This window comes from Boleophthalmus pectinirostris, unplaced genomic scaffold (genome assembly GCF_026225935.1).
Source record: "Boleophthalmus pectinirostris isolate CB_2022bp ecotype Guang Dong unplaced genomic scaffold, ASM2622593v1 HiC_scaffold_14, whole genome shotgun sequence".
Classification (NCBI taxonomy): Eukaryota; Metazoa; Chordata; class Actinopteri; order Gobiiformes; family Gobiidae; genus Boleophthalmus; species Boleophthalmus pectinirostris.
The window spans coordinates 25,080,560-25,105,270 of NW_026571047.1; the positions used below are offsets into that span (position 1 = coordinate 25,080,560).

The following is a 24,711-nucleotide window of genomic DNA, read 5'->3' on the forward strand; positions in this document are numbered from 1 at the left end:
CAGCTTCTCCTATTTTCCTCCAATAAAAATCAATTATGTGCATTTTTAAAAGGAGCAGTGAGCAGTAGGCGCTCAAGGACACCAACACAATTAAATCAATAGTAACACTGATAAGTATGAGACTGAAAGTGTTGCTGTAAACAAAAAGTGGACTTTTGTCAATTTGTGATCTAATTTTAGGTATAATAAAACTATAACAATAATATGCTTATATATAGCACCTTATACAAACTGGTATAATTCTGTTCACTTAAAGGACTCATACTACGCTGTTTTCTACTTATAATGTTATTTCCTCATCAAAACATCCCTGGATACTTGGGTTTTATTTTATTCACACATGTTTAACTCACAAACACAGGCTGGTCAGGCTGGTTTTCTCAAATAGAAAACTCCACAGTGCTCCACTGTGTTTTTAAACTCGCTAGATTAGACTAGAGTCGCCCCTATTCACAGAAGGATTTATTGTGTTTTTGAGCAAACTACACCCGTAATGAATAAATGCGAGATGAATATGTTTAAAGTCATACCATGGAACATTCTAGGCAAAGCAGTAACATCTCCATGGAGACAAACAGGTAGCAGAAACTCCACCAGAGAAGTTGCGCAGTGAACCTTTAAATCAGGTCTAAACTGATCGTGTTGATACAACCAAAGTTTCTCTGAGCCAGAGGTGGGACTTGCGAGTCGTGACTTGGACTCAAGCCAGACTATTTTTAGGACTTGAGACTTGACTTGATAAAATGGACTAAGACTTGGTGCTCGACTTGGACTTGAAAGTCATTGATTTGGGACTTGACTTTGACTTTAGGCCTTTAACTTGAGTAGACTTGATATTTCTAAAAAATTATATTCTTTTAAAAAAAATACTTTTCTCCTTACATTTATTAAATGTGGCACTGAATTTTAAAGGAACAAACTGGAACATGTCCGTCCCACTATTGTTTGTTACTTTGGATGTAACTGAAGTACTGTGATACTCAAAGGTACTACAGTAATATACAGTACAATCCTTCCATTTCAATGCAGACACATGACAAAATAACTCTTGTTAAGCACTTTTAAATTATTCTGACCGTAATGATTCACACTCAGATCTAGTCTAGAAAAATTTGCATTTCTACAATTTTTATATAAATACTCACATATAAATATACCCTGACTTTTTAAGTACAATTTAGTTTAAAAGTCATAGAAATTGCAAAAATCTAAGCTATATTTATTACTTTGGTTTAAAGACTTGAAATGACTTGAAGCTCAAAGCAGACGACTTGGACTTGACTTGGATTCATTGAGGTCAAAGACTTCAGACTTACTTGAGACTTGCAAAACGACGACCTCTGCTCTGAGCAAATATCAGGCTTTAGCAGAATAAATACAACAATATTTATTCAGAAAACAAATTTTGAGCAACTGCATTTATATTTATTTATTTATTTATTAAAAACTCACTCTGTAACTGATTCTAAAATATCAGACACTTTTTTTGCTCAATCAAGATTTAAGGGCCTGAACCAGAACTGAACCAGGACTGAACCAAGACTGAACCAGAAATGAACTAGGACTAAATCAAGACTAAACCAGAACCAAACCAAGACTGAACCAGAACCAAACAAGCACTGAACCAGGAGTAAGCCAGGACCGAACCAGGACTGAACCAGAACCAAACCAGGACTGAACCAGGACTGAACCAGGACTGAACCAGGACCGAACCAGGACTGAACCAGAACCAAACCAGGACTGAACCAGGACTGAACCAGGACTGAACCAGGACTAAACCAAGACTAAACCAGGGCTAAACCAGGACTAAACCAGGGCTAAACCAGGACTAAACCAGGATTAAATCAGGACCAAACCAGGACCGAACCAGGACTGAACCAGGATTAAACCAGGACTGAACCAGGACTAAACCAGGACTAAACCAGGACTAAAACAGGACTGAACCAGGACTAAACCAGGACTAAACCAGGGCTAAACCAGGACTAAACCAGGATTAAATCAGGACCAAACCAGGACTGAACCAGGACTGAACCAGGACTGAACCAGGACTAAACCAGGACTAAACCAGGACTAAACCAGGGCTAAAACAGGACTGAACCAGGACTAAACCAGGATTAAATCAGGACTAAACCAGGACTGAACCAGGACAAAAAAAGGACTGAACCAGGACTAAACCAGGATTAAATCAGGACCAAACCAGGACTGAACCCATATTACATTATTTTCTGATTTGTAATAATGTTGTTTCCTCATCACAAACAGACCTGGAGGAATTTTGCGTAACATAAAACCTTGAATGCGTAAATTCTGAAGCTATAACTGCACACAAAGTTAGTTCCAGAGTTTTCATACACCGCATACCTCTCATTCCAACACTTTTCACTTAGGAATGTATTTTATATTTTGTAGTTTAATATTCTGGATTTGTCTGCCTTAAAATCCATTAAAAACAGCCTCACCATCGCATTACTGACCCTTCAAAACCTCTACATTCCAACTCTCTCCACTAATGGACCAGATCCCCTCAGTAAAGCCTCACCTCGACGAAACTCCTGACCCCTAGTGTTGGGAGGAGGGAGGTGATGACAGAGAAAGACCAGGACTGAACCAGGACTGAACCAGGACTGAACCAGGACTGACCAGGACTAAACCAGGAATGAACCAGCACTAAATTAGGAGAACAAAACCTGGAATAAACCAGGTCTAAAACAGAACCAAACCAGGTCTAAAACAGAACCAAACCAGGACTAAACCAGGACTGAACCAGAACCAAACCAGGAATGAACCAGGACTAAACTAGGAGAACTAAACCCAGACTAAACCATTACTAAACCAGAACCAAACCAGATCTAAAACAGAACCAAACCAGGATTAAACCAGGACTAAACTGAGATTAAACCAGGACTAAACCAGGACCGAACCAGAACCAAACCAGGAATGAACCAGGACTAAACCAGAACTGAACCAGGACTAAACTAGGAGAACTAAACCCGGACTAAACCATTATTAAACCAGAACCAACCCAGGTGTAAAACAGAACCAAACCAGGATTAAACCAGGACTAAACTGAGATTAAACCAGGACTAAACCAGGACCGAACCAGAACCAAACCAGGAATGAACCAGGACTAAACTAGGAGAACTAAACCCGGACTAAACCATGACTAAACCAGGACTAAACCAGAAATAAATCAGAACCAAACCAGGACTAAACCAGGACTAAACCAGGTCTAAACCAGGAATGAACCAGGACTAAACCGGGACTAAACCAGGACTTAAACAGAACCAAATCAGGACCGAACCAGTACTAAACCAGAACTGAACAAGAACCAAACCAGGACTAAACCAGAACCAAATCAGGACTGAACCAGGACTGAACCAGGACTGAACCAGGACTGAACCAGGACTAAACCAGAACTAAACAAGAACCAAACCAGGACTAAACCAGAACCAAACCAAGACTGAACCAGTACAAAACCAGGACTAAATTGGGTTAAATGTGAACTAAACCAGTAATAAACCAGGAACCAAACCAGGACTAAAATAGAACCAAACCAGAACCAAACCAGGACTAAACCAAGACTGAACCAGGACTAAACCAGGACTAAACCAGGACTAAACCAGGACTAAACCAGGAGTAAACCCTCACCTTGCCGTAGCTGCTGACCCCTAGTGTTGGGAGGAGGGCGGCGATGAGAGAGAAGACCCAGCCCCCGGTCATGACGAAGCAGGCGTGCCTCAGGCGGAGCTTCCTGTCCAGGCGCAGGGCGTGGGTGATGGTGTGCCAGCGCTCCAGGGTGATGGCCGTCAATGTGAACACGGACAACTCACTCGCAAAAACCTGGAATATAAATGCAACATGCCTGGGATAAGTAAAGTTGGGAATCATTCAGAAGTTGCCGATATGATACATACCTCAATACAGTGAGTGTACGATTCAATACAATTCATTTCAAATCGTTTCAATGCGCTTCAATAAAAAAATGATGTCTAAATTATGGCTGTGATACTAAAAGTTTTTGTTTAAACCACTTCTTGTGCAAAGTGAATATGAAACACAAACATTTTAATCATCAAAACAGTGAAAATGTCCAACGTATCGCATAAAAGACTTTCCTTCCTCTGAACAAACAAAACTGTAGCGCTGTAACAAAATAATTTAGTAAAATAAACCAAAAAATACTCTTGGCGATATATCGATACAGCAGCCCACGATATCGATACAGTATCGTCACATTAAAGAATACGATATATTGATATTTCAACATTTTTGAACACACCTAGTACCAACTAAAACCAAACTTGGAAAAGACCAAGACTGGAGCAGGACTGAACTCGGACTGAACCAGGACTATTGCAGGATCAATTTCTGTCAGTTCAGTTGTTCTAGTTTGATCCTAGTTTAATCCTAAATGTAGATCTGGTGCAGGTTCATTAGTCCTGGGGTTGTCAAATGAACCACTTATCGATAAGAAAATGACCCCATCAATTTCCACGATGGCATCATAATAAAATCTGGAAGTTTGTTTATAACCTGCAGTAATTTAGATGAAAGATAAGTTTCTGACAGTCCTTATTTTAGTGCTTAGTGTTTAAGTGTTTTATTAGTGTTTGAACAACGACATTGTACGTTTGGGATTGTCAAATAAAGAAGCTACAGTGTTCAAGTAATTATCAGTGTTATTATTATAATGACAGATGTATTCTTATATGTGACATGGAGTTAGTTATGGCCTTGTTTCCCAAAGACCTGTATGACCCTGATGATGCAGATTATGTTCTTTGAAAACCGCCACACTTTCTTTACATATCAGACAAACTGCACTGTCCTCACGCCGAACAAAATAATAATCGGTCGTCATCTGTTCTTTAAAAACTCTGCGCGCTCTATCAACTTTTCGTACTTTAACACGAGTCATTTTTCTGTCCTTTACTGCACTACAGTATTCTGCGCATGTGACTGTCACTGTTTGATCTCGAACTTGTCAGGTGACGAAAATTCGACAGCAAATTCTGTGGAAAATGCAAATACGACATATAATTATTTAAATATTAATATAAATACTTCATATAAATATCATTTTATAATTGAAAAAATCTACAAACTACAAGATGCAGACGTGTTATTATTTGCCAAAAAGTAATAAAAAAAAAAATAGGCCATGAACTTTTGAGGATTGCCTCGTGGGGCCAGTTCAAGTGGTGAGGGGCAGCGGGGCTGGGGGCCGGTCAAAGGGGCGTTGGGGCCGGAGTCAGCCCATGGGCCTTAGTTTGATTACCCGGCATTTCAGGTTCATTGAATTACTTTGTGTACGAATTGTGCTATACAAATAAACTTACCTTGTCTTGCCCTGATTTAGATTGAGTCATGCATGTTTGATTAAACCTGTATTGTCCTACATTTGGGACACACATGCCGTTTTCACCTACCCCCTATCTCCACCACTATGAATAAATAAATAAATTAATAAATAAAAATGGATACATGAAAATCCTCTCCCATCAGTTCTGCAGTTTTTAACAGTTAAGCTCAAAAGTCCAATGTTCATATAATATTTACGTTTACAGAAGTCTGACCTGTGCGTTTATACTCACAGTGAAGAAGCCGGCAGCGCTGCAGCCCAGCCCCGTCTGCCAGTCGATGGCGTAGTTGTAGTATCTCCCCCGCGTAAACATGTCCACTGTCGCTATGACGACCAGGTACACGCCCATACACAGGTCAGCGAACGCCAGGTGACACATGAGGAACCGTGGGACTGTCAGCTTGGCTCTGGTACCTGGAGGAGACAGAACAGAACAAATGTAATATTATAATCAGGTCTAAGCCAGGACTGAAATAATGGACGTGTTGACAGTTCAAAAAAGATGCGTGTTAACCAGGTTTAAGAACAGGTTTAAAGCAGGTCTAGAACAGGTCTAGAACAGGTCTAAAGCAGATTTAAATCAGGTCTAAAGCAGGTCTAAAAGAGGTCTAAAACAGATTTAAAGAAGGTCTAAAACAAGTTTAAAACAGGTCTAAAACAAGTTTAAAACAGGTCTAAATAGGTCTAAAGCAGGTCTAAAGCAGGTCTAAAGCTGGTCTAAAACAGGTCTAAAACAGGTCTAAAGCAAGTCTGTGACAGGTCTAAACTGGGTGTAAACCAGATCTAAATCAGGACTAAACCGGAACTTAAACCAGGATTAAACCAGGCCTAAACCAGATCTAAACCAGGACTAAACCGGAGCTTAAACCAAGCCTAAACCAGATCTAAACCAGGACTAAATCAGGACTAAACCAGATCTAAACCAGGACTAAACCAGGATTAAACCAGGTCTAAAACAAGGTTAAACCAGATCTAAACCAGGTCTAAAACAGGATTAAACTAGGTCTAAACCAGATCTAAACCAAGTCTAAACCAGATATAAATTAGGTCTAAACCAGATCTAAACCAGGTCTAAAACAGGGTTAAACTAGGTCTAAACCAGATCTAAACCAAGTCTAAACCAAATATAAACTAGGTCTAAACCAGATCTAAAACAGGATTAAACTAGGTCTAAACCAGATCTAAACCAAGTCTAAACCAAATATAAACTAGGTCTAAACCAGATCTAAACCAAGTCTACACCAGGTCTATCTATCTATCTATCTAAACCAGGACTAAAACTGAACAAAACTGTTGGAAATCGTCCAAGTCATAAATTTGCATGAATTAGTTTCACAGATGAATTCCCAGTGAGTCTCATGTTGTCCATGTTTAATGCAGAGACGACATAAACGCTGAGTTTTAATTTATGAAACAAAAGCCCCGGAGACTGTTAGATTATTTAACAGAGTAAACAGCAGAATTCTCACATTTCCTCCAACTTGCCTTTTTAAACAAATTAAACAATGTTGCTTAGGAATATCAATAGCAGGCTGACCTGGTCGTCCTACTTACTACACACCTAACAGAACCAGCAGCACCGCAGCGTTTCCAATCAGAGCCAGAACAGAAATGACCCAGATGAGCACCCGTAGAGACACAGCGGCCATGATGTCTTCACAGGGGTTGAATTCGTCGGGAGTCGGGGAGCAGGAGGAGTTGATGTTCAGGCAGCGATTCTTGATGTGATGGTCTGTGTGGGCCAGAGGGTGGGAGCAGAGGTAATGCTCTATTGACCTGAAAAAAAAAAAAAAAAAACACAAATATGACACTGTGTTTTGCTTAAAGGGCCTATATTACACTACTTTATGATCTGTTATAATGTTTCTTCATCCAAAACATACTTAGAGTTGTTTTGTTTCATTCACACATGTTTAACGGACACTTCTCTCAATCTGAAAACACTCTTGTGATGTCATGTGGTTATACGGGAAGTGCTCCAATGTGTTTTTAAACTCCATACACTTTCACTTGAATCATTTGGGTAATTTCAGCCTCGGAAATCGCCAATTTCTACTGAACTAAAGGTAAAAGGTGTTAAGAGTTAACTTGAAAAAACAACCACTACATGACATCACAAAGTGGAACAGAGCATTTTGAGTTTGATAAAGAGTTATTCAAACATGGGTGAATGAAATAAAACACAACTCTAAGTATGTTTTTAATGAGGAAACAGCATCATAAATTGTCTTAAAGCTCACACGACTTAACTATAATTACTAATCTGTAGTAATTTTTGGCATTGTTAGGGCAAATTATGTAAATTGGCAGCTTTGTGGTCAATATCAATGCCAAAAACTGTCTCCTGTGGCCACTGCAACTATTTCAAGTACTATGTGACATCACACAGGACTGCACTGATTGAAAGGGTGGAGTTTGAAGTGTGGATACCTGTTTGACCAATCACACTGCTTCTTATACCCCTAGCTCCGCCCCTCCTCTCCCCTCACACTTTTTTTTCGTCCTCCAGGTGCTGCCAAAGTGCTGCTAAATATCAAATTGTGATTTTTCTTACAACCATTTTGATTGACCATTGGCAAACTATGGGCGGCAGTAGCTCAGTTGGTAGAGCATTCGCCCACTGATCTAAAGGTTGGAGGTTCGAATCCAGCTCTCAACATCAACATCACAGGTTGAGCGGTCAGACCCACTGACCCACAGGTTGGCTGGTGTGATTCCAGCTCCCACAGATGAATGCTGCCGTTGTGTCCTTGGGCAAGACACTTAACCCACCTTGCCCACAGTGTCTGTGTACACTGGTGTGTGAATGTGTGTGTGAATGGGTGAGTGGTTCCTTGTTGTAAAACGCTTTGAGTGCTATAGAAAAATGTGACCTTTTACCATTTCAGTAGCATTCAAATTTCACATTTCAGGGTTCCCACTCTTTTTCACTGACAAAAATTCATGGAAGTCATGGATGGATGGACAAAGCCTGGACTTCAGTGACACAGAAACCATCCTGTCGGGATTCAGAAAGGCCGAAATAATTCGAACTAGAAGTGATAATGAGTCTGACGACAGCTACACAAAAGAGGAAGTGACGCTCCATTTACCACCAGAGGTCGCAGAGTTGCTCAGAAGTGACACAGAGGATGAAGAATTGAATGGATTTAGTGATTTGGAGTGAGATGGAGAGTTTGGTGAACTTGTTCTGTTGTTTATGTTATAGTTTAATCTGAAGAACTGTTCATATGTGATGTTAACAGTTTGTTGGTCTCTGTTCTGTTGTTATGAATATAATTTTTCTTTCAAGATGAAATGTTGGTTCTTGGTCTCTGATTTTATAAAATACATTTCCCCCCAAAAATGCGACTTATATATGTTTTTTTCTTCTTCATTATGCATTTTTTTGGTTGGTGTGACTTCGGACTACTCCATAGCACCTTATAGTCTGAAAAATACGGTAGTTTATATGCAGAATATGAAGAATATTTTGTTATTTGTGGACAAAATGTTGGTAGTTCATAAACTGCAGATAAATTGTGACTTGCTAAGATTGAAGATTTGACACATATTTTTTCTTGAGTTTCAGACCATCTGTGAAGTACAACTGTAGTGTGTTTTTACCTGTTTCTGGTCATGTTTTTGAAGGAGCAGCAGTGGGAGGGGTAGGTGAGCTCAGCCTCGACCAGTCTGGTGAAGGGGGGTAACTGTCTCAGGTTTGAGGCAGATTTGGCGATGATTTTCTGGAGGCTGTTGAGGATGGAGCTGGGTACGGAGCTGAGAGCCGTGTGAGAAATGTTCCTGTGGAAAAAAAAAACAAAAACACTCTACATCAACATCATCAAAGCCTGGATGTGTTCAAAGATACTCTGTTTAAACTCCACATTTTAAAAACACATCCAAGAGAAGTTCTTGGTAGTTCTTGGTGAAATTACACTGACTTATTGATATTTTGCAGCTGATGTCGTCAATATCTCTGCGGGACATGAAGCTAACAGTAAGCACTACTCTGTCTGAAGCTGCTTTTACTAAGATGACAAGATTTTCAATATAAATTAGAACATCCCTGGTTTGGGTTGGCTGGTAATAATAAAACTGTGAAACGAGTGCATAATTAAAGAAAATTATTATGCATTTAGCTCAGATTTTTGCATTTTTAAGCCCCAAAAATGGCGTCACCGTCTAAACAAAAGGCACTTCTGATAAATTATTTTGTCGTTTTTACCCGCAAGTGTTCTCGTGTAAACAGGCCCTTAGACAACAGGTTTTTAGTTAGTTACTCTCAACTTTCAAACACCTACACAGGACCATGAACGCTCGCACTAATAACAGGCTCCTGAAAATGTGCTGTTTAAATTAGGGATGGGCATTCGGTGAAATGTTATTAATCGATCGTCGGGAGAATTAACGATCGATTTTCGATTAATCATTAACGTTTTTATATAATAAGTATCATCATTATTATTACTATTACTAATCTGCATAAATAAACTCAACTTTACAACATATAAACCATCACCACTATAGAGTCACATCAGCCCGTTTGACATTATAATGTGTTTAATGCAGCTTTGCGGAAGTCTCACAGAAACAAAACTTAAAACCACATGGATAATTTGCATAAGCAGAGAAAAAAAAACAGTTGTGCGTTGATGTGGTTCAGCTTCTGTCGGACTAAAGGACACGACTCAGTGGAATATAGGTGTCCTTTCTGTGACAGAGGGACGTTGGTGCTGGTGGTGAGTCTGTTCTGTGTGTCGTGATGTTTTCAAAGATCATACGTGTGCAGGTTTAGTGCAGCTCTTTATGTTGCAGTAACTGGGATACCGCATTTACATGCACCACGACGAAACCGGGACACTGATGTGCATCTAAACACACTCACTGAGAGGTACAGTGATCTCCAAGGAGGTGCAAGAGCCCAAACGTGGGACTGAGGCCGCAACTCCAGTGTTTGCGCTGTCAGATGCAGCTTCATATCTACGCACAGAAACCTACATTCGGTTTGTCGATTAAAAATTTATTTAAATTAATCGGCGAAATTCTTAACTGATCAATTATCGATTAGTCGACTAATCATGCCCATCCCTAGTTTAAATAAATTCGGTATTTTTTCTTGAGATTCAAACTTTTTTTTGACAGTGTTTGCTAATGTGTGCATTGTGTCACCACGGTAACTGCTGATTCTGCCAACAGACACATATACAAAACCCCCCCAGCGTAATGTCACTGCAAAGTATCAATATTCATGGAACTGATCCCAACCTTAAAATTGGAAGGAGACTGATAAATATATGCACTGCTAAACTAAAACAAGAATCCTGTACATTTAGAACATTTTCTGAGGTGTAAACTATGAGGTTTTTTGGGTTCTTGACATAATTATAAAACAGTGTTCTTTTTCTTTGCAACAGGGATTATAATTCTTAAAGCCCAATGAAACTATGTTCTTTAGTTTTGGATGTTTTTATTGCTCTGAAAAACTTTGGAAAAACAAGCACTGTTGCTGTGAGTTGGCTTGCAACTCCACAAACCTGACTATTAATTGGGCTGGTCTCCATTGAAATGTTGTTTTGTTTGGTTGAATTATTGCACAGCTTGGCATAAAAAAAAGTCTATCTGCATCCAGAATGTTCCGAAGTATGGCTTTAACTGTCTATATACTGAATTTCCATCGAATCGTTCATTGAGATTAAAGGGACAGTCCGGAATTTTGGACATAGGACCTCATTTCCTAGTGATCCAGAGTGTTGGAGATGTGTGGAGACACTTTTTTAAATATTCCATCCAGTCCTTGTATTTGCAGAGGTCGCTGGTGCTAGACTAGTGCATGTCAATGGTCATAGTTATCCTGACACTAAAAACAGTCTTACCCACTCCACAAAACACCTGAAGCAAATTTATTATTACACCAGACTGTCGATGTAAACTAGGGATGAGCATGATTTGTCGATTAATCAGAATGTTGGTTGCTGTGCGTAGCGTAGGGTGGCCAAACGTCCGTTTTTCCCCGGACATGTCCGTTTTCCACGTCCTGCCCTAGCCGTCCGGGTTTTTTTTTTTTTTTTATAAAGTGATGCAAATGTATGGGTTTTCATGATCTTTCACTGGGCCATTAAACTGAGTGGCTCTCGTAGCTTTCTGCACTTAGAAGGAGCGAGCAGACACAAACAGTCGGTCAGTCTGCAACATGCCAAATTGCAAATGCACATTTAACAATGACTTGTACAAGAAATTCCACGCTTTCCGTCCCAGTCGAGACAAGTGTGAGGTCATGTCCACAGTGTACAAAGCAGGAACATATGTTTCAGTGTCCAGTGGGGGTGTCAGGGACCTCAAAGCTCACCAGAACACCGAAAAACATTAAAAAGCTTTGCCAGGTGAGAGTAGCTCAATGACGAGGCCCCACCTCCCACCCCCCGTACAGTGTCCTGGTTTTGACAAACGCAAATATGGTCTCACTGACCTGTATTCCACTGAGTCGTGTCCTTTAGTCCGACAGAAGTTGAACTGCATCAGTGCACAAGAGCTGTTTTTTTCTTCTCTTAGTTTATGCAAATTAGCCATGTGGTTATAAGTTTTGTTTCTGTGAGAGTTGCACAAAACTGCATTAAACACATTATAATGTCAAACGGGCTGATGTGGCTCTAGAGTGGTTACGGTTTACTGTATATGTCGTAAAGTTGAGTTTATTTATGCAGACTAGTAGTGCAGATAGAAAAAATTATGATAATTTTAATATAAAAACATTAGTGATTAATCAAAATTGATCGTTAATTCTCCCGACGATCGATTAAGAAAATTTTATCGAATGCTCATCCCTAATGTAAATGCCTATGCCTAAAATTCCTGACTGTCCCTTTAATCCTGCAGCCCAATCTTAAAAGTTTTGTCATATATCCGCTGAGTGACACTGTGTTATAGATTACAGTGGTGGGATTTTTTTTTTGTCTTCCACGTAGAATCTGAAATGAAACAATACTCAAAAAGCGTGAACATGTCTGAAAAACAGGTCTTGTCTACCAGAACAAGGTGGAATTAGTTTTTCACAATAGCATCAAATTGAGGCATTATTCAGTCATACAAGTGTGATTGTTGTAACAGGGAGAACAATAAGAGCGTGATTAAACAGTGAAGGAGAACGTGGATCCAATCTCCAACAAAAAAGACCAGATAACTTTTACTTTCTTTAGAAAATTACACAATGTACAGGCTTAGATCTGACACCCACACATTACACTATATTACTGTTATGGTGGAGGGTCTGCTACTTGCTTGGAGATTCTTGCTTTGTCTAGAATGTTCCACAGTATGGCATTAAACCTGTCCATCTCTAGGTCAAGAAACAGTTCAGATGATCTTAAAGGCTGCCACACGCTACAGGATTTTCGGTCTTAAATGATTTTTAAACGTGCGACCAAAAGCGCACACCACAGACACGAGGAGAATCTTATGAGACTTCGATCGCAAAGACTTCAGACCACAGGATATAAAGTTGTGAGCGAGATCGCGTCAGCCGTTTTCTGTCTACAGTAAAACAACTCGCTTTGAGACTCTCAAGTGTTCAAAAGATCAAAGCTCTGCACTTCCCTACAAAGCAAAAGACCTTAACTTGCCAGAGTGTGAAACTGAGAAAAATGATTTCAAAGTTTATTTTTTGTCCTGACAAAAAGACACTGAGCTCAAAATTGATCTTTGACCCTTATTTGGCGTTTACTGTCCTCTGCCTTTGTAACCACTGTTGGGCGAGTTACTTCAAAACTGTAATGTGTTATTTATGACGTGTTTCTGTCATTTCAAGGTCGTTTTCACACCGCTAGTTCGATTATTTGGTTCGCACCAGGCAATAAAATTGTTATTATGTAGCAAATACACTCCAGTGTGGTCCGCGTTCACACCGGCAAACGAACCAAAACTGGTTCGATTCACGTGTCTCTGTTTCCCCGGTAAAACAGCGATACTCCAGTTATCAACACCGATGTTCCTGTTAATACCACGGGCCGTCCTCATCTCAAATTATCACCATGAACTCATAAAACAGCAACATGTAGAACTTTGTACAAACTCACCGCATCAGCCCAGAGTTCGGGTAACAGCAGCAGCCAACAGCGCTCACAGTAGCGCGCAGCTCCTCAGGACGGGGCTGGGGTCTGGTCCTTGGTCTTCTGTTACAAGCTCGTTGGTCAGATGGTCCGGAGGCTCTGTCCTCCATGTGCTGGTTCCAAACGGTGGCGAGCAAGACCAGTGCTTGATGGACTGAGTCCGAGCGGGTACGTTCCGTCGTCTGCGCGCTGTTTCCGTGCGGGAAAAGCAAGAATGCGCTGTGGACTACAGGTCCGGCGCGCTGCTCTGGTTCTCCGCGCTCAAGAACCGCGGCTGGTTCCGAGGTGGTGCAGCATCCGGACAGAAGCGTGAGTCCAGTTTGGTTTGTTATATGTTGTTCTGAGCGTCCGTCCTCCGCGCATTTGGTTCTTCCCGGGGAAAGCCGCTTCCTCAGGTCGAGGCCTCCCGCTCCAGCTCCTCTGAGCCCGGCCTGAACTGGAGCTGCCCCCGCTGGTTCAGGACTCTGGTTTGTACAAAGTTCTACATGTTGCTGTTGTAAGAGTTCATGGTGATAATTTGAGATGAGGACGGCCCGTGGTATTAACAGGAACATCGGTGTTGATAACTGGAGTATCGCTGTTTTACCGGGGAAACAGAGACACGTGAATCGAACCAGTTTTGGTTCGTTTGCCGGTGTGAACGTGGACCACACTGGAGTGTATTTGCTACATAATAACAATTTTATTGCCTGGTGCGGACCAAATAATCGAACTAGCGGTGTGAAAACGACCTTAATCTCACCAAAATAACTGTACGAAGATACCAAACTTTTGCACCATATATGGACTGAACCAGAACTGAACCAGGACTAAACGAGGTCTAAACCAGGACTGAACCAGGACTAAACGAAGTCTAAACTAGGACTGAACCAGGACTAAACGAGGTCTAAACCAGGACTGAACCAAGACTGAACCAGGACTAAAACAGGACTGAACTAGGACTGAACCAAGTCTAAACCAGAACTGAACCAGGACTCAACTGAGGACTGAACCAGAACTGAACCAGGACTAAACAAGGTCTAAACCAGGACTACAACAGGACTGAACCAGGACTAAACCAGGTCTAAACCAGCTATAAACCAGGTCTAAACTAGAACCCGAACTAGGACTAAACCAGGTCTAAACCAGATCTAAACCAGGAATAAACCAGGACTAAACCAGGACTAAACCAGGTCTAAACCAGAACTAAACCAGGTCTAAACCAGAACTAAACCAGGTCTAAACCAGAACTAAACCAGGTCTAAACCAGAACTGAACCAGGACTAAACAAGAACTGAACCAGGAGGACTGAACCAGGACTGAACCAGGACTAAACAAGAACTGAATGAACCAGGAGGACTGAACCAGGACTGAACCAGGACTAAACAAGAACTAAACCAGGACTAATCTTAGACTAGGACTTGGAATCTAGGCCCGCCCCTGAGAGGACCCTGGGCTCATCCTCAAAACGTGATCAGGCGTCAGCATCAGCATCAGCATCAGCATCAGCATTTTGATTCTAAAAGTTCTTTACTCGATTCTCAACACCAGTTTTGATCCCAAAGTGAAAATAAAAACACATCATCGTAATTTCTTTAACATCATCTTATTTACTTATCGTCTTATTCCGATAAACATTGTATTCTCAAACTTTTCCCTGTATGTATTTTCAGTGACGTATCAATACCAGTTCAATTGATCTAGTCTCGAAACACATTTAAACATTGATTAGATTCTGTTTTTTCGGATTATTTCTTTTGACAATCCTGCTGCAGTCTGCTCAGATTATTATACCACTGTTTCTAACGCCGCCATATTGTTTACAAACACTTCTCTGACCTGTGCACCTTCTTCTCTCTCTGTCGCTCTCTTTCTCACTTCCCCTCTCTCACACCTCTCACTCTTTCTTTCTTTTCCCCTCTGTCTCGTCGCCTTTTCTATCGTTATCGTTCTCTAAACCGCCCCTCTCCCTCCCCCCTCTTGTTCTCTTTCCCTCTTTCTCTTCCTTCTCCTGCATTTTCCTCTTCTCTCTCTCGCTCACCTCTTCTTCACCAACTCCCTCTTTCTCTCATACTCTTTCTCTCTCTCACTCCCTTTCTCTTATTCTCTCCACCTCTCTTATGCTCTTCCTCTGTCTTCCTCCCTCTCTCCCTCCCCTTCATGCTTTTTCTTCTTCATCTTCTCTCTCTCTCTTTCCCCCTCTTTCTCTCCTCTTTCACCCCACCTCTCTCTTTTCCTCTCTTTGTCCCTCCCTCCCTCTCCTTCTTCTTCACTCCCTCTCTTTCTCCTCCTCTCTCTCCTTCCCTCTTCTTCTCCCACCCTCTCACTCTCCCCCTCTCTTTTTCCCTCTTTTTCACCTTCTCTCTCTCTTTCCCCCTCTTTTTCATCTTCAGTTTCTGCTTCCTCCTACTGCTCCCTTTTCCTCTCTCTCCATCTCTCCCTCATGCCCCCCTCTCTCTCCTTCTTTTTCACTCCCTCACTCTCTCCCCTCTCTCTTTTTCCTTCTTCTTCACCTTCTCCCTCTCTTTCTCTCTTTCTCTTCACCTCTCTTACTCTCTCCTTTACCCTCTCTCTCTCATCCCCCTCACTTACCCATCCTTCTCTCTCTCCCTCTTGCCCCATCTCTCTATCCCTCTTCTTTACCTTCTCTCTCTCCCTCTGTCTTTACCCTCTTTCTAATCCCCCCCTCCTTTCTCATCCTCTCTCTCTCTTTTCCGCTCTCTCTATCTCTCCCTCCCCTTGTTCTTCTTCACTCCCTCTCTCTCTTTTCCTCTTCTTCACCTTCTCACTCCCTCTCTCTTTCCCCCTCTTTCTCTCCTCTCTCACCCCACCGCTCTCTTTTCCTTTCTCTCTCTCTCTCTCCCTCTTGCCCCCCTCTCTCCTTCTTCACTCCCTCTCTCTCTCCCCCACCCTCTCACTATCATCCTCCTCTCTCTATCCCTCTTCTTCACCTTCTCTCTCCCCTCTTTCTCATTCTCCTCTCTCTCCTCTCTCACCCCACCGCTCTCTTTTCCTCTCTCTCTATCTCTTCCTCTTTCCCCCTCTCTCCCTCTTCTTCACTCCCTCTCTCTTTCCCTCTCCTTCACCTCCTCGCTCCCCCTCTTTCTCATCCTCCTCTTTCTCTTCTCTCTCATCCTACCTCTCTTCTACTCTCTCTCTATCTCTCCTTCTCTCTCCCCCTCCCTCCTTCCTTTTCACCTTCTCTCGCTCCCTCTTTCTCATCCCCCTCTCTTTTCTCTCACACCCCACCACTCTCTTTCCGTCTCTCTCTCCTTCTTTTTCACTCCCTCTCTCTCTCCCTTTGTCTTTCCCCTCTTTCTCATCCTCCTTTCTCTCCTTTCACCCCACATCTCTCTTTTCCTCTCTCGATCTCTCCCTCTTGCCCGCCTCTCTCTTTCTTCTTCACTCCCTCTTTCTCTTTCCCTCTCCTTCACCTCCTCTCTTCCCCTGTTTCCCATCCTCCTCTCTTCTCTCTTATCCTTCCGCTCCATACTCTCTCTCTCTATCTCTCCATCTTGCCCCCTTCTCTCCTTCTTCTTCACCTTCTCTCTCTCCCTCTTTCCCCTCTTTCTCTCCTCTCTCACCCCACCACTCCCCAATCTTTCTATCTATCTCTCCCTCTCTCCTTCTTCTTCACTTCCTCTCTCTTTCCCTCTTCTTCACCTTCTCTCTCCCTTTTTCCTGTCTCTCTGTCTCTCCCTCTCTCTTTCCCCTTTCCCCTCTTTCTCATCCCCCTCTCTCCTCTCTCATCCTACCCCTCTTTTCCTCTCTCTCTATCACTCCCTTTTGCCCCCTCTCTCCTTCCTCTTCACTCCCTCACTCTGTTTCCCTCTTCTTCACCTTCTCCCTCTCTTCCTCTTCTACTCTCTCTCTTTTTCTCTCCAACTCCCTTTCTCTTATTCTCTCCCTCACCCCCATCCCTCTTTCTCATTCCCCTCTCTCTCTTCTCTCTCACCCCACCCCTCTCTTTTCCTCTCTCTCTATCTCTCTCTTGCCCTCCTCTCTCCTTCTTCTTCACTTCCTCTCTCTTTCCCTCTTCTTCACCTTCTCTCTCTCCCTTTTTCCTGTCTCTCTATCTCTCCCTCTCTCTTTCCCCTTTCCCCTCTTTCTCATCCCTCTCTCTCTATCACTCCCTTTTGCCCCCTCTCTCCTTCCTCTTCACTCCCTCTCTCTGTTTCCCTCTTCTTCACCTTCTCCCTCTCTTCCTCTTCTACTCTCTCTCTTTTTCTCTCCAACTCCCTTTCTCTCATTCTCTCCACCTCTCTTATTCTCTCCCTCACCCCATCCCTCTTTCTCATCCCCTCTCTCTCTTCTCTCTCACCCCACCCCTCTCTTTTCCTCTCTCTCTATCTCTCTCTTGCCCTCCTCTCTCCTTCTTCTTCACTTCCTCTCTCTTTCCTTCTTCTTCACCTTCTCTCTCGCCTCTCTCCCTTTTTCCTGTCTCTCTGTATCTCTCCCTCTCTCTTTCCCCTTTCCCCTCTTTCTCATCCCCCTCTCTCTCCTCTCTCATCCTACCTCTCTTTTCCTCTCTCTCTATCACTCCCTTTTGCCCCCTCTCTCCTTCCTCTTCACTCCCTCACTCTGTTTCCCTCTTCTTCACCTTCTCCCTCTCTTCCTCTTCTACTCTCTCTCTTTTTCTCTCCAACTCCCTTTCTCTCTATTCTCTCCCTCACCCCATCCCTCTTCTCTCATCCCCTCTCTCTCTTCTCTCTCACCCCACCTCTCTCTTTTCCTCTCTCTCTATCTCTCTCTTGCCCTCCTCTCTCCTTCTTCTTCACTTCCTCTCTCTTTCCTTCTTCTTCACCTTCTCTCTCGCCTCTCTCCCTTTTTCCTGTCTCTCTATCTCTCCCTCTCTCTTTCCCCTCTTTCTCATCCCTCTCTCTCTATCACTCCCTTTTGCCCCCTCTCTCCTTCTTCTTCACTCCCTCACTCTGTTTCCCTCTTCTTCACCTTCTCCCTCTCTTCCTCTTCTACTCTCTCTCTTTTTCTCTCCAACTCCCTTTCTCTCATTCTCTCCACCTCTCTTATTCTCTCCCTCACCCCATCCCTCTTTCTCATCCCCCTCTCTCTCTTCTCTCTCACCCCACCCCTCTCTTTTCCTCTCTCTCTATCTCTCTCTTGCCCTCCTCTCTCCTTCTTCTTCTCTCCCTCTCTCCTCTCCCTCTCCTCTCTTTGTTTATCGTCCGTTTATCCGTCGGCGTCTTCATAAACGCTTGAATAGAGCGCTCTGTGACAGCAGTAGCCTTGACTCCTCGCGCCTCATATTTTTACAGTTGCGGGCGTTTCGGAAAATATTTATAGAAGAACTCCGCGTCTCCATGGAAACGCTATTCACTACATTTTATCTGATTCAGACGGCTGTAGAAAAATGAGACGTTTTATTATATCGCCGCAAATTTGTTTTTATACAAATAAGGTTATGGAGGTAAGCGCACCAGCAGATGTTTTGATAGGAAGATGTCCTACAGCGAGACACGGCAGGTGAACAGAGAAAACAGATATCAATTTGAAACTTTTTAATGTACTTTTACTGACATAAAAGTGGGAAAATATATGTATTAAAAAGTAATGTAATGCTTTCGTATTGATATTTTTGCTGGGGACTACTTTTCCACAACTACATGTACAGTGTTGGGGAGTAACAGATTACTGGAGTTACGTAATCAGAGTACAAATTATGAGTAACTGTATTCAGTTACAGTTACTGTTTCAGTGAGTGGTAATTGGATTACAGTTACTTTGTTGAAATAAATGGATTACACGGCGATACTTTCCTGTTTTCACATTTGGGGCTCTATCCCCTCCATTTTTTTTGTTTTGTTTTGTATTTTTCGGTAATTCCACTCATTGCCGGACACTAAACCAGGTCTAAACCAGGTCTAAACCAGGACTTAAACCAGGACTAAAACCAGGACGAAAACCAGGACGAAAACCAGGACTAAACCAGGTCTAAACCAGGTCTAAACCAGGTCTAAACAAGGACTAAAACCAGGACTAAAACCAGGACGAAAACCAGGTCTAAACCAGGTCTAAACCAGGTCTAAACCAGGTCTAAACCAGGACTAAACCAGGTCTAAACCAGGTCTAAACCAGGTCTAAACTAGGACTAAAACCAGGACTAAAACCAGGACTAAAACCAGGACTAAACCATGTCTGAACCAGGTCTAAACTAGGACTAAAGCAGGATTAAGACCAGGACTAAAACCAGGACGAAAACCAGGACTAAACCAGGTCTAAACCAGGTCTAAACCAGGTCTAAACTAGGACTAAAACCAGGACTAAAACCAGGACTAAAACCAGGACTAAACCATGTCTAAACCAGGCCTAAACTAGGACTAAAGCAGGATTAAGACCAAGACTAAAACCAGGACGAAAACCAGGACTAAACCAGGTCTAAACCAGGTCTAAACCAGGTCTAAACCAGGACTAAAACCAGGACTAAACCATGTCTAAACCAGGTCTAAACTAGGACTAAAGCAGGATTAAGACCAAGACTAAAACCAGGACGAAAACCAGGACTAAACCAGGTCTAAACCAGGTCTAAACCAGGTCTAAACCAGGACTAAAACCAGGACTAAACCATGTCTAAACCAGGTCTAAACTAGGACTAAAGCAGGATTAAGACCAGGACTAAAACCAGGACTAAAACCGGGACTAAACCAGGTCTAAACCAGGACTAAACCAGGTCTAAACCAGGACTAAAACAGGACTAAAACTAGGACTAAACCAGGTCTAAACCATGTCTAAAACAGGATTTAACAGGACTAAACCATGCTGCGTGGACGTGTCTCCTCCTCTTTTATCAATAATATTTTTTAAACGGTTAAGTAAAGTCTGGTCTTTTTATTTTCTTTTAGCAGACAAAACTTCTTATGTGAAGATTTTCTTGTCTTTGCTTCTCTTCAGCAAATCAAGTATCATTTCAGAAGCCGGTGACCATTTCAAGTGTTCATGGTCGCTTGTGACTGTATTGTTATTTGAGAGGGACTTGATTTGGGTGACAAGGTGTCTCTATTTACTCAGGACAGTCCCAGTTTTGAGCCCCGTGTCCCCTGTCCCAGCGGATTTATCCAAAACCATTGATTTGTCCAAGGGCGTAGGTTTGGTTTTAGCTTTGGTGGGGTCAATATAAAATAAAACCCAAACATACAGAGTCTGGGCAGGTCCAAAATAAGTAAGAGGTGGTTTCATTTTTCAGTTCACAAAATGTACAGTCTTTAGTGGATAACAGTGATGTAGAAGTTTGTAGCAGATTTCTCTTTGCTTGTTGGTGAGGAGATATTTGTGAGGTAATGTCCAAACATTTTTTCATGGAATATTGTCAGTAGAGTCCGACTACTAACAGTGCACGAGTAGGGCTCTGTTTGGGAGGTGCATGTGTGGCGATAGATGTAGTTAATATGATTAAGTGAGATTCAGGAGCAGGACCACGCCTCAGCCGCCTTCTCCTCTCATCAGCGAACCACAACTCACCTCGACCACGCCTCTGGAAGTCTATATGTAGCAGCCTTTACCATCATCCCAGTTTGTCTCGGCGAACTCGACCTCACCCTCCCATCTCCTATTTTGTCTTTCAGTCATAAAACCACTACAAAGGGGGGTCCCGTTCCGGCTGGGCCAATTGAAGATTGAGACGGAGCCCCCACCCATAGTCTCAACCCAGTCATCTCTGCCTCGCTTCATACATTATCAATAAACTTCTTTGCACTATGTCGTTGTTGGTGTGGTCCTAGCTAGTGGATTGCTCATTATAAGGCAAGTTTAATTGAAGATGAGGCCAAGCAAGTTCCTTTAGAAAAGATTTTCAAAGTTTGCTGCTTCCCCAGTTTAGGCTCCTGGCTTCACTAATGACATCACTCAGCCAATGAAATAGCGGCAGGTGTAACCCTGTCGTCATATCACTGAGTACATCTCAGAACGTTTAATAAACAAAATGTGAACTGAAACTTGTTAAAATAATACTATTGAGTTTGGAAAAAAATCTGAATAAATGTATATTTTTGTTTATTAAAACAAAATGGCACATATTGGTAGGGCCTATTTTGTCTTCCACAAATATTGGTTGTGACATGTCGCCACCATCCCTATGCAAAGCTACGCACTTGGACTTGTCCCAGTTTTATACAAGAAATGTCTAACCTGATTCATGAGCCAGTTTCACTTCGTGGAAACCGTCTGACCTTGCATAAGATTAATTCGTTGGACGGTAGCCCGGAACTTTTTTCATTTAACCAATCGCTGCTATTTGGTTGTGACGTATGTAATGCGCCGCTAACAGGGCTAACTGGTATATTAAGCTTTTCCCAAATCCCGTGGGAAGAAGGACAATAACGTCTTTCCCCTTGATAAAACTCACCAAACATTCTCTTTGTTCCGGCTTTAAATCCTCGATCTCGGGAATCGTTGCCAACACAGAATGTATGACTCTTCGCTGGTTGGCTGGTGCCCGGACTTGCACTTCTGGGGTTTTTGCAAACCGTCTAGTGTATTCTGATTCCTGACCTAGTCGCTGGAGAGAAATTAAATTGAGCGCAGACACTAGGTGGCACCAGTCTGGCTAAGAACTCACTGTATTACAACAGAAATCTGAATTTTGACAATATTGACTTTAGCTGCTGTAATGTCATCTGAGCTGATTTTGATTCATTTTTTATTTTGAGTTTGTGCCACGAGAGAAACAATACTCATACACCTGAGCTAGATATAAGACAATTTATGAATTGCCAAAACTAGAAAATCATCAAAATGACAAAAATGTATTGAGCCAAGTTAAAATTTCTTGCTTCATTTTGCTGACAAAGATACAGAAATGTACAGACTGGATTTAGATATCTCATTTTGTATCTGAGCAAATTAAATCTTACTAAAAATTTTGGTAAGAATTCAAATTTAGCTTCATTTTTTGGAGTTAAAACTTAACTAATAAATCAGGCTTTGAATTAGACATCAACAATTCCTTCTGTATGATCCATAAAATAAGTTAAGTACAAGCTTGTAAAGTTTGGTGTCTGTAGGTGCTGCTTTTTATCACCTGGTATGAAAATACATTTTACATTTTGAGAAAACAACCTTTTGAAGTTACAATGTCCCATATAATTCTATAGACGCAAGATGATTAAATGAAATAATAAAACATACGGGTAGACTGGACTGTGTTGTTGTTTCCAGATGAAAGCTTATGTTGAGAGAACAAACCGTCCCAAAACTAAATAGACTTTTTTGGTTTTGTTTTGATATTTTAATCATGTTGTAATGTTGTTTTCCTAAAAAAAACTCATACCTGGAGTAGTATTTTATTTCATTTGTCATACACGTTTAGTCACAAAGCTCAAAACATTTCACAAAGCAGATACCCAACTTCAAAACTAGCAGCTACTGTTGTTAACCTTAATTACAGTGTTACTCCTAAATGCACCAGCAGAGGGAGTCATTAGTGTTGTAGTCAAGATCGCACTAATCAAGACCAAGACCAGCCCAAGACTACAGGTTCTCAAGACCAAAACCTCTGAGATTCAACACCGAGACTTTTAAAGGTCGAGACCGACACAAGACCAAGACCATGGCCCATTAAGACCAAATCGAGACCAGCTTTGTCATTTATCAACATTTATTTGTATTTTACAGTTATTTTGGCACATATATATCAATGCTTTTTATAAATCTATCTCCATTTTATCTGATTAATGTTCATTTAAACTTACTGTACTGCACTGAAACACTCTGTGCCCCTTTTTTAGACCTTCACTCACAGTTTGAGACCCCCTTCTTTATTCCCACTTCCACTGGCACTTTACAGAAAACAACTTCAAAGTGAATCAAGCGGGTTTTTTCAAGTTCCTAACATTTACAGTTACATTTTCTTACTGGTGTTGCAGTGATATTGTAGCCAGGCTGGCGCCACCTAGTGCCTCTACTCAATTTCATTTCTCTCCAACGACTAGGTCAGGAATCAGAATACACTAGACAGTTCGCAAAAACCTCGGAAATCCGAGCACCAGCCAATCAGCGAAGAGCCAGACATTCTGTGGCAACGATTCCCGAGATCGAGGATTTAAAGCCGGAACAAAGAGAATGTTTTGTGAATTTTATCAAGGGGAAAGACGTTATTGCCCTTCTTCCTACAGGATTTGGGAAAAGCTTAATATACCAGTTAGCTCCATGAGTGGTGCATTACATACGTCAAATATAAGCGATTGGTTAAATAAAAAAAGTACCTGCCTACCATCAAGCGAACGAATCCTAATGCTGCAAGGTCAGACAATTTCTGCGAAGTGAACCCGGCTGATGAGTCAGGCTTGTGATATTGAGCAGCCTCTGCATATTTTCTGGCCATAGTGAAATATGATCCCACCCGGAGTCCGAGACAAGACCCTGAGTCCGAGACAAGACCCTGAGTCCGAGACAAGACCCTGAGTCCGAGACAAGACCCTGAGTCCGAGACAAGACCCTGAGTCCGAGACAAGACCCTGAGTCCGAGACAAGACTGAGACCAAGCACCATCAAGACCGAGACAAGACAGAGACCACATGTGCTCGAGTCCGAGACGAGACCAAGTCCATAAAAAAGCCAGTCTCGAGGCCAGTCTCAAGACCAAGACCGGTCTCAAGTACTCAAGTTACTGTACATAACATGAAATATCTCTTCTAAGTTGAGTCTAATTGAGTTTATGTGTATAATAACTGAGGTACTACCAAGAACAGTGTGTGCTTGCCCTCTCATCTAAAGGTTGTTGGTCCGATTCCCATTCCCACACAAGACACTTTACAACTCTCCTTGTGCAGTGTAGAGACGTGGGCACAGATAGGGGGTACAATATGTCTATTTTTTTATTTATTTCTTTAGTGAAATCATCAAAACACTTTTTTCAGTCATAGTCCTTATCAGGGAAATATTAATGATTTTCCGAGCACATGTAAAACAACATTCCATCAAGGAACACTATGGTCCGACAGCAGAGTTCAGAAGCCAAACACAGGTGGAATTTTAAACTGGTATGTACTTCTGTTTTGATAAATACTGCATTTTGTTATTCATATTTTCACTACAGCTATGCTAATGTGAAAATGTGTCCGTAAACACTGAATAATTTGACAACTGCATGAAATTACACTATGACAGGTGGTCATTTTTGCATGTTGGTTCATTGCTTCATTTAAATGTTTATTTTAACTTCTTCAGACAACTTTGCCCCTATATTTCTTGTAGTATAATTTATACATGTAGAAAATAACAACACTGGTACTGGTATTATAAAAGTTGTACATAAATACCAGCAGAGGGCGCTAG

The 24,711-nt window shown here is 41.8% G+C and overlaps 1 protein-coding gene across 1 annotated transcript in view; it reads right to left on the bottom strand.

The window, feature by feature from the left end:
• Positions 1 to 24,711, bottom strand: part of fshr (follicle stimulating hormone receptor) — a 59,854-nt gene that overhangs the window by 2,151 nt on the left and 32,992 nt on the right. Inside the window, exons 10-13 of the mRNA XM_020940702.2 lie at positions 8,969 to 9,145; positions 6,924 to 7,138; positions 5,595 to 5,776; positions 3,649 to 3,840 (exon numbers count right to left, since the gene is read on the bottom strand). Of these exons, the coding sequence (XP_020796361.1) occupies positions 3,649 to 3,840; positions 5,595 to 5,776; positions 6,924 to 7,138; positions 8,969 to 9,145 (766 nt within the window). The remainder of the gene's footprint in view (positions 1 to 3,648; positions 3,841 to 5,594; positions 5,777 to 6,923; positions 7,139 to 8,968; positions 9,146 to 24,711) is intronic.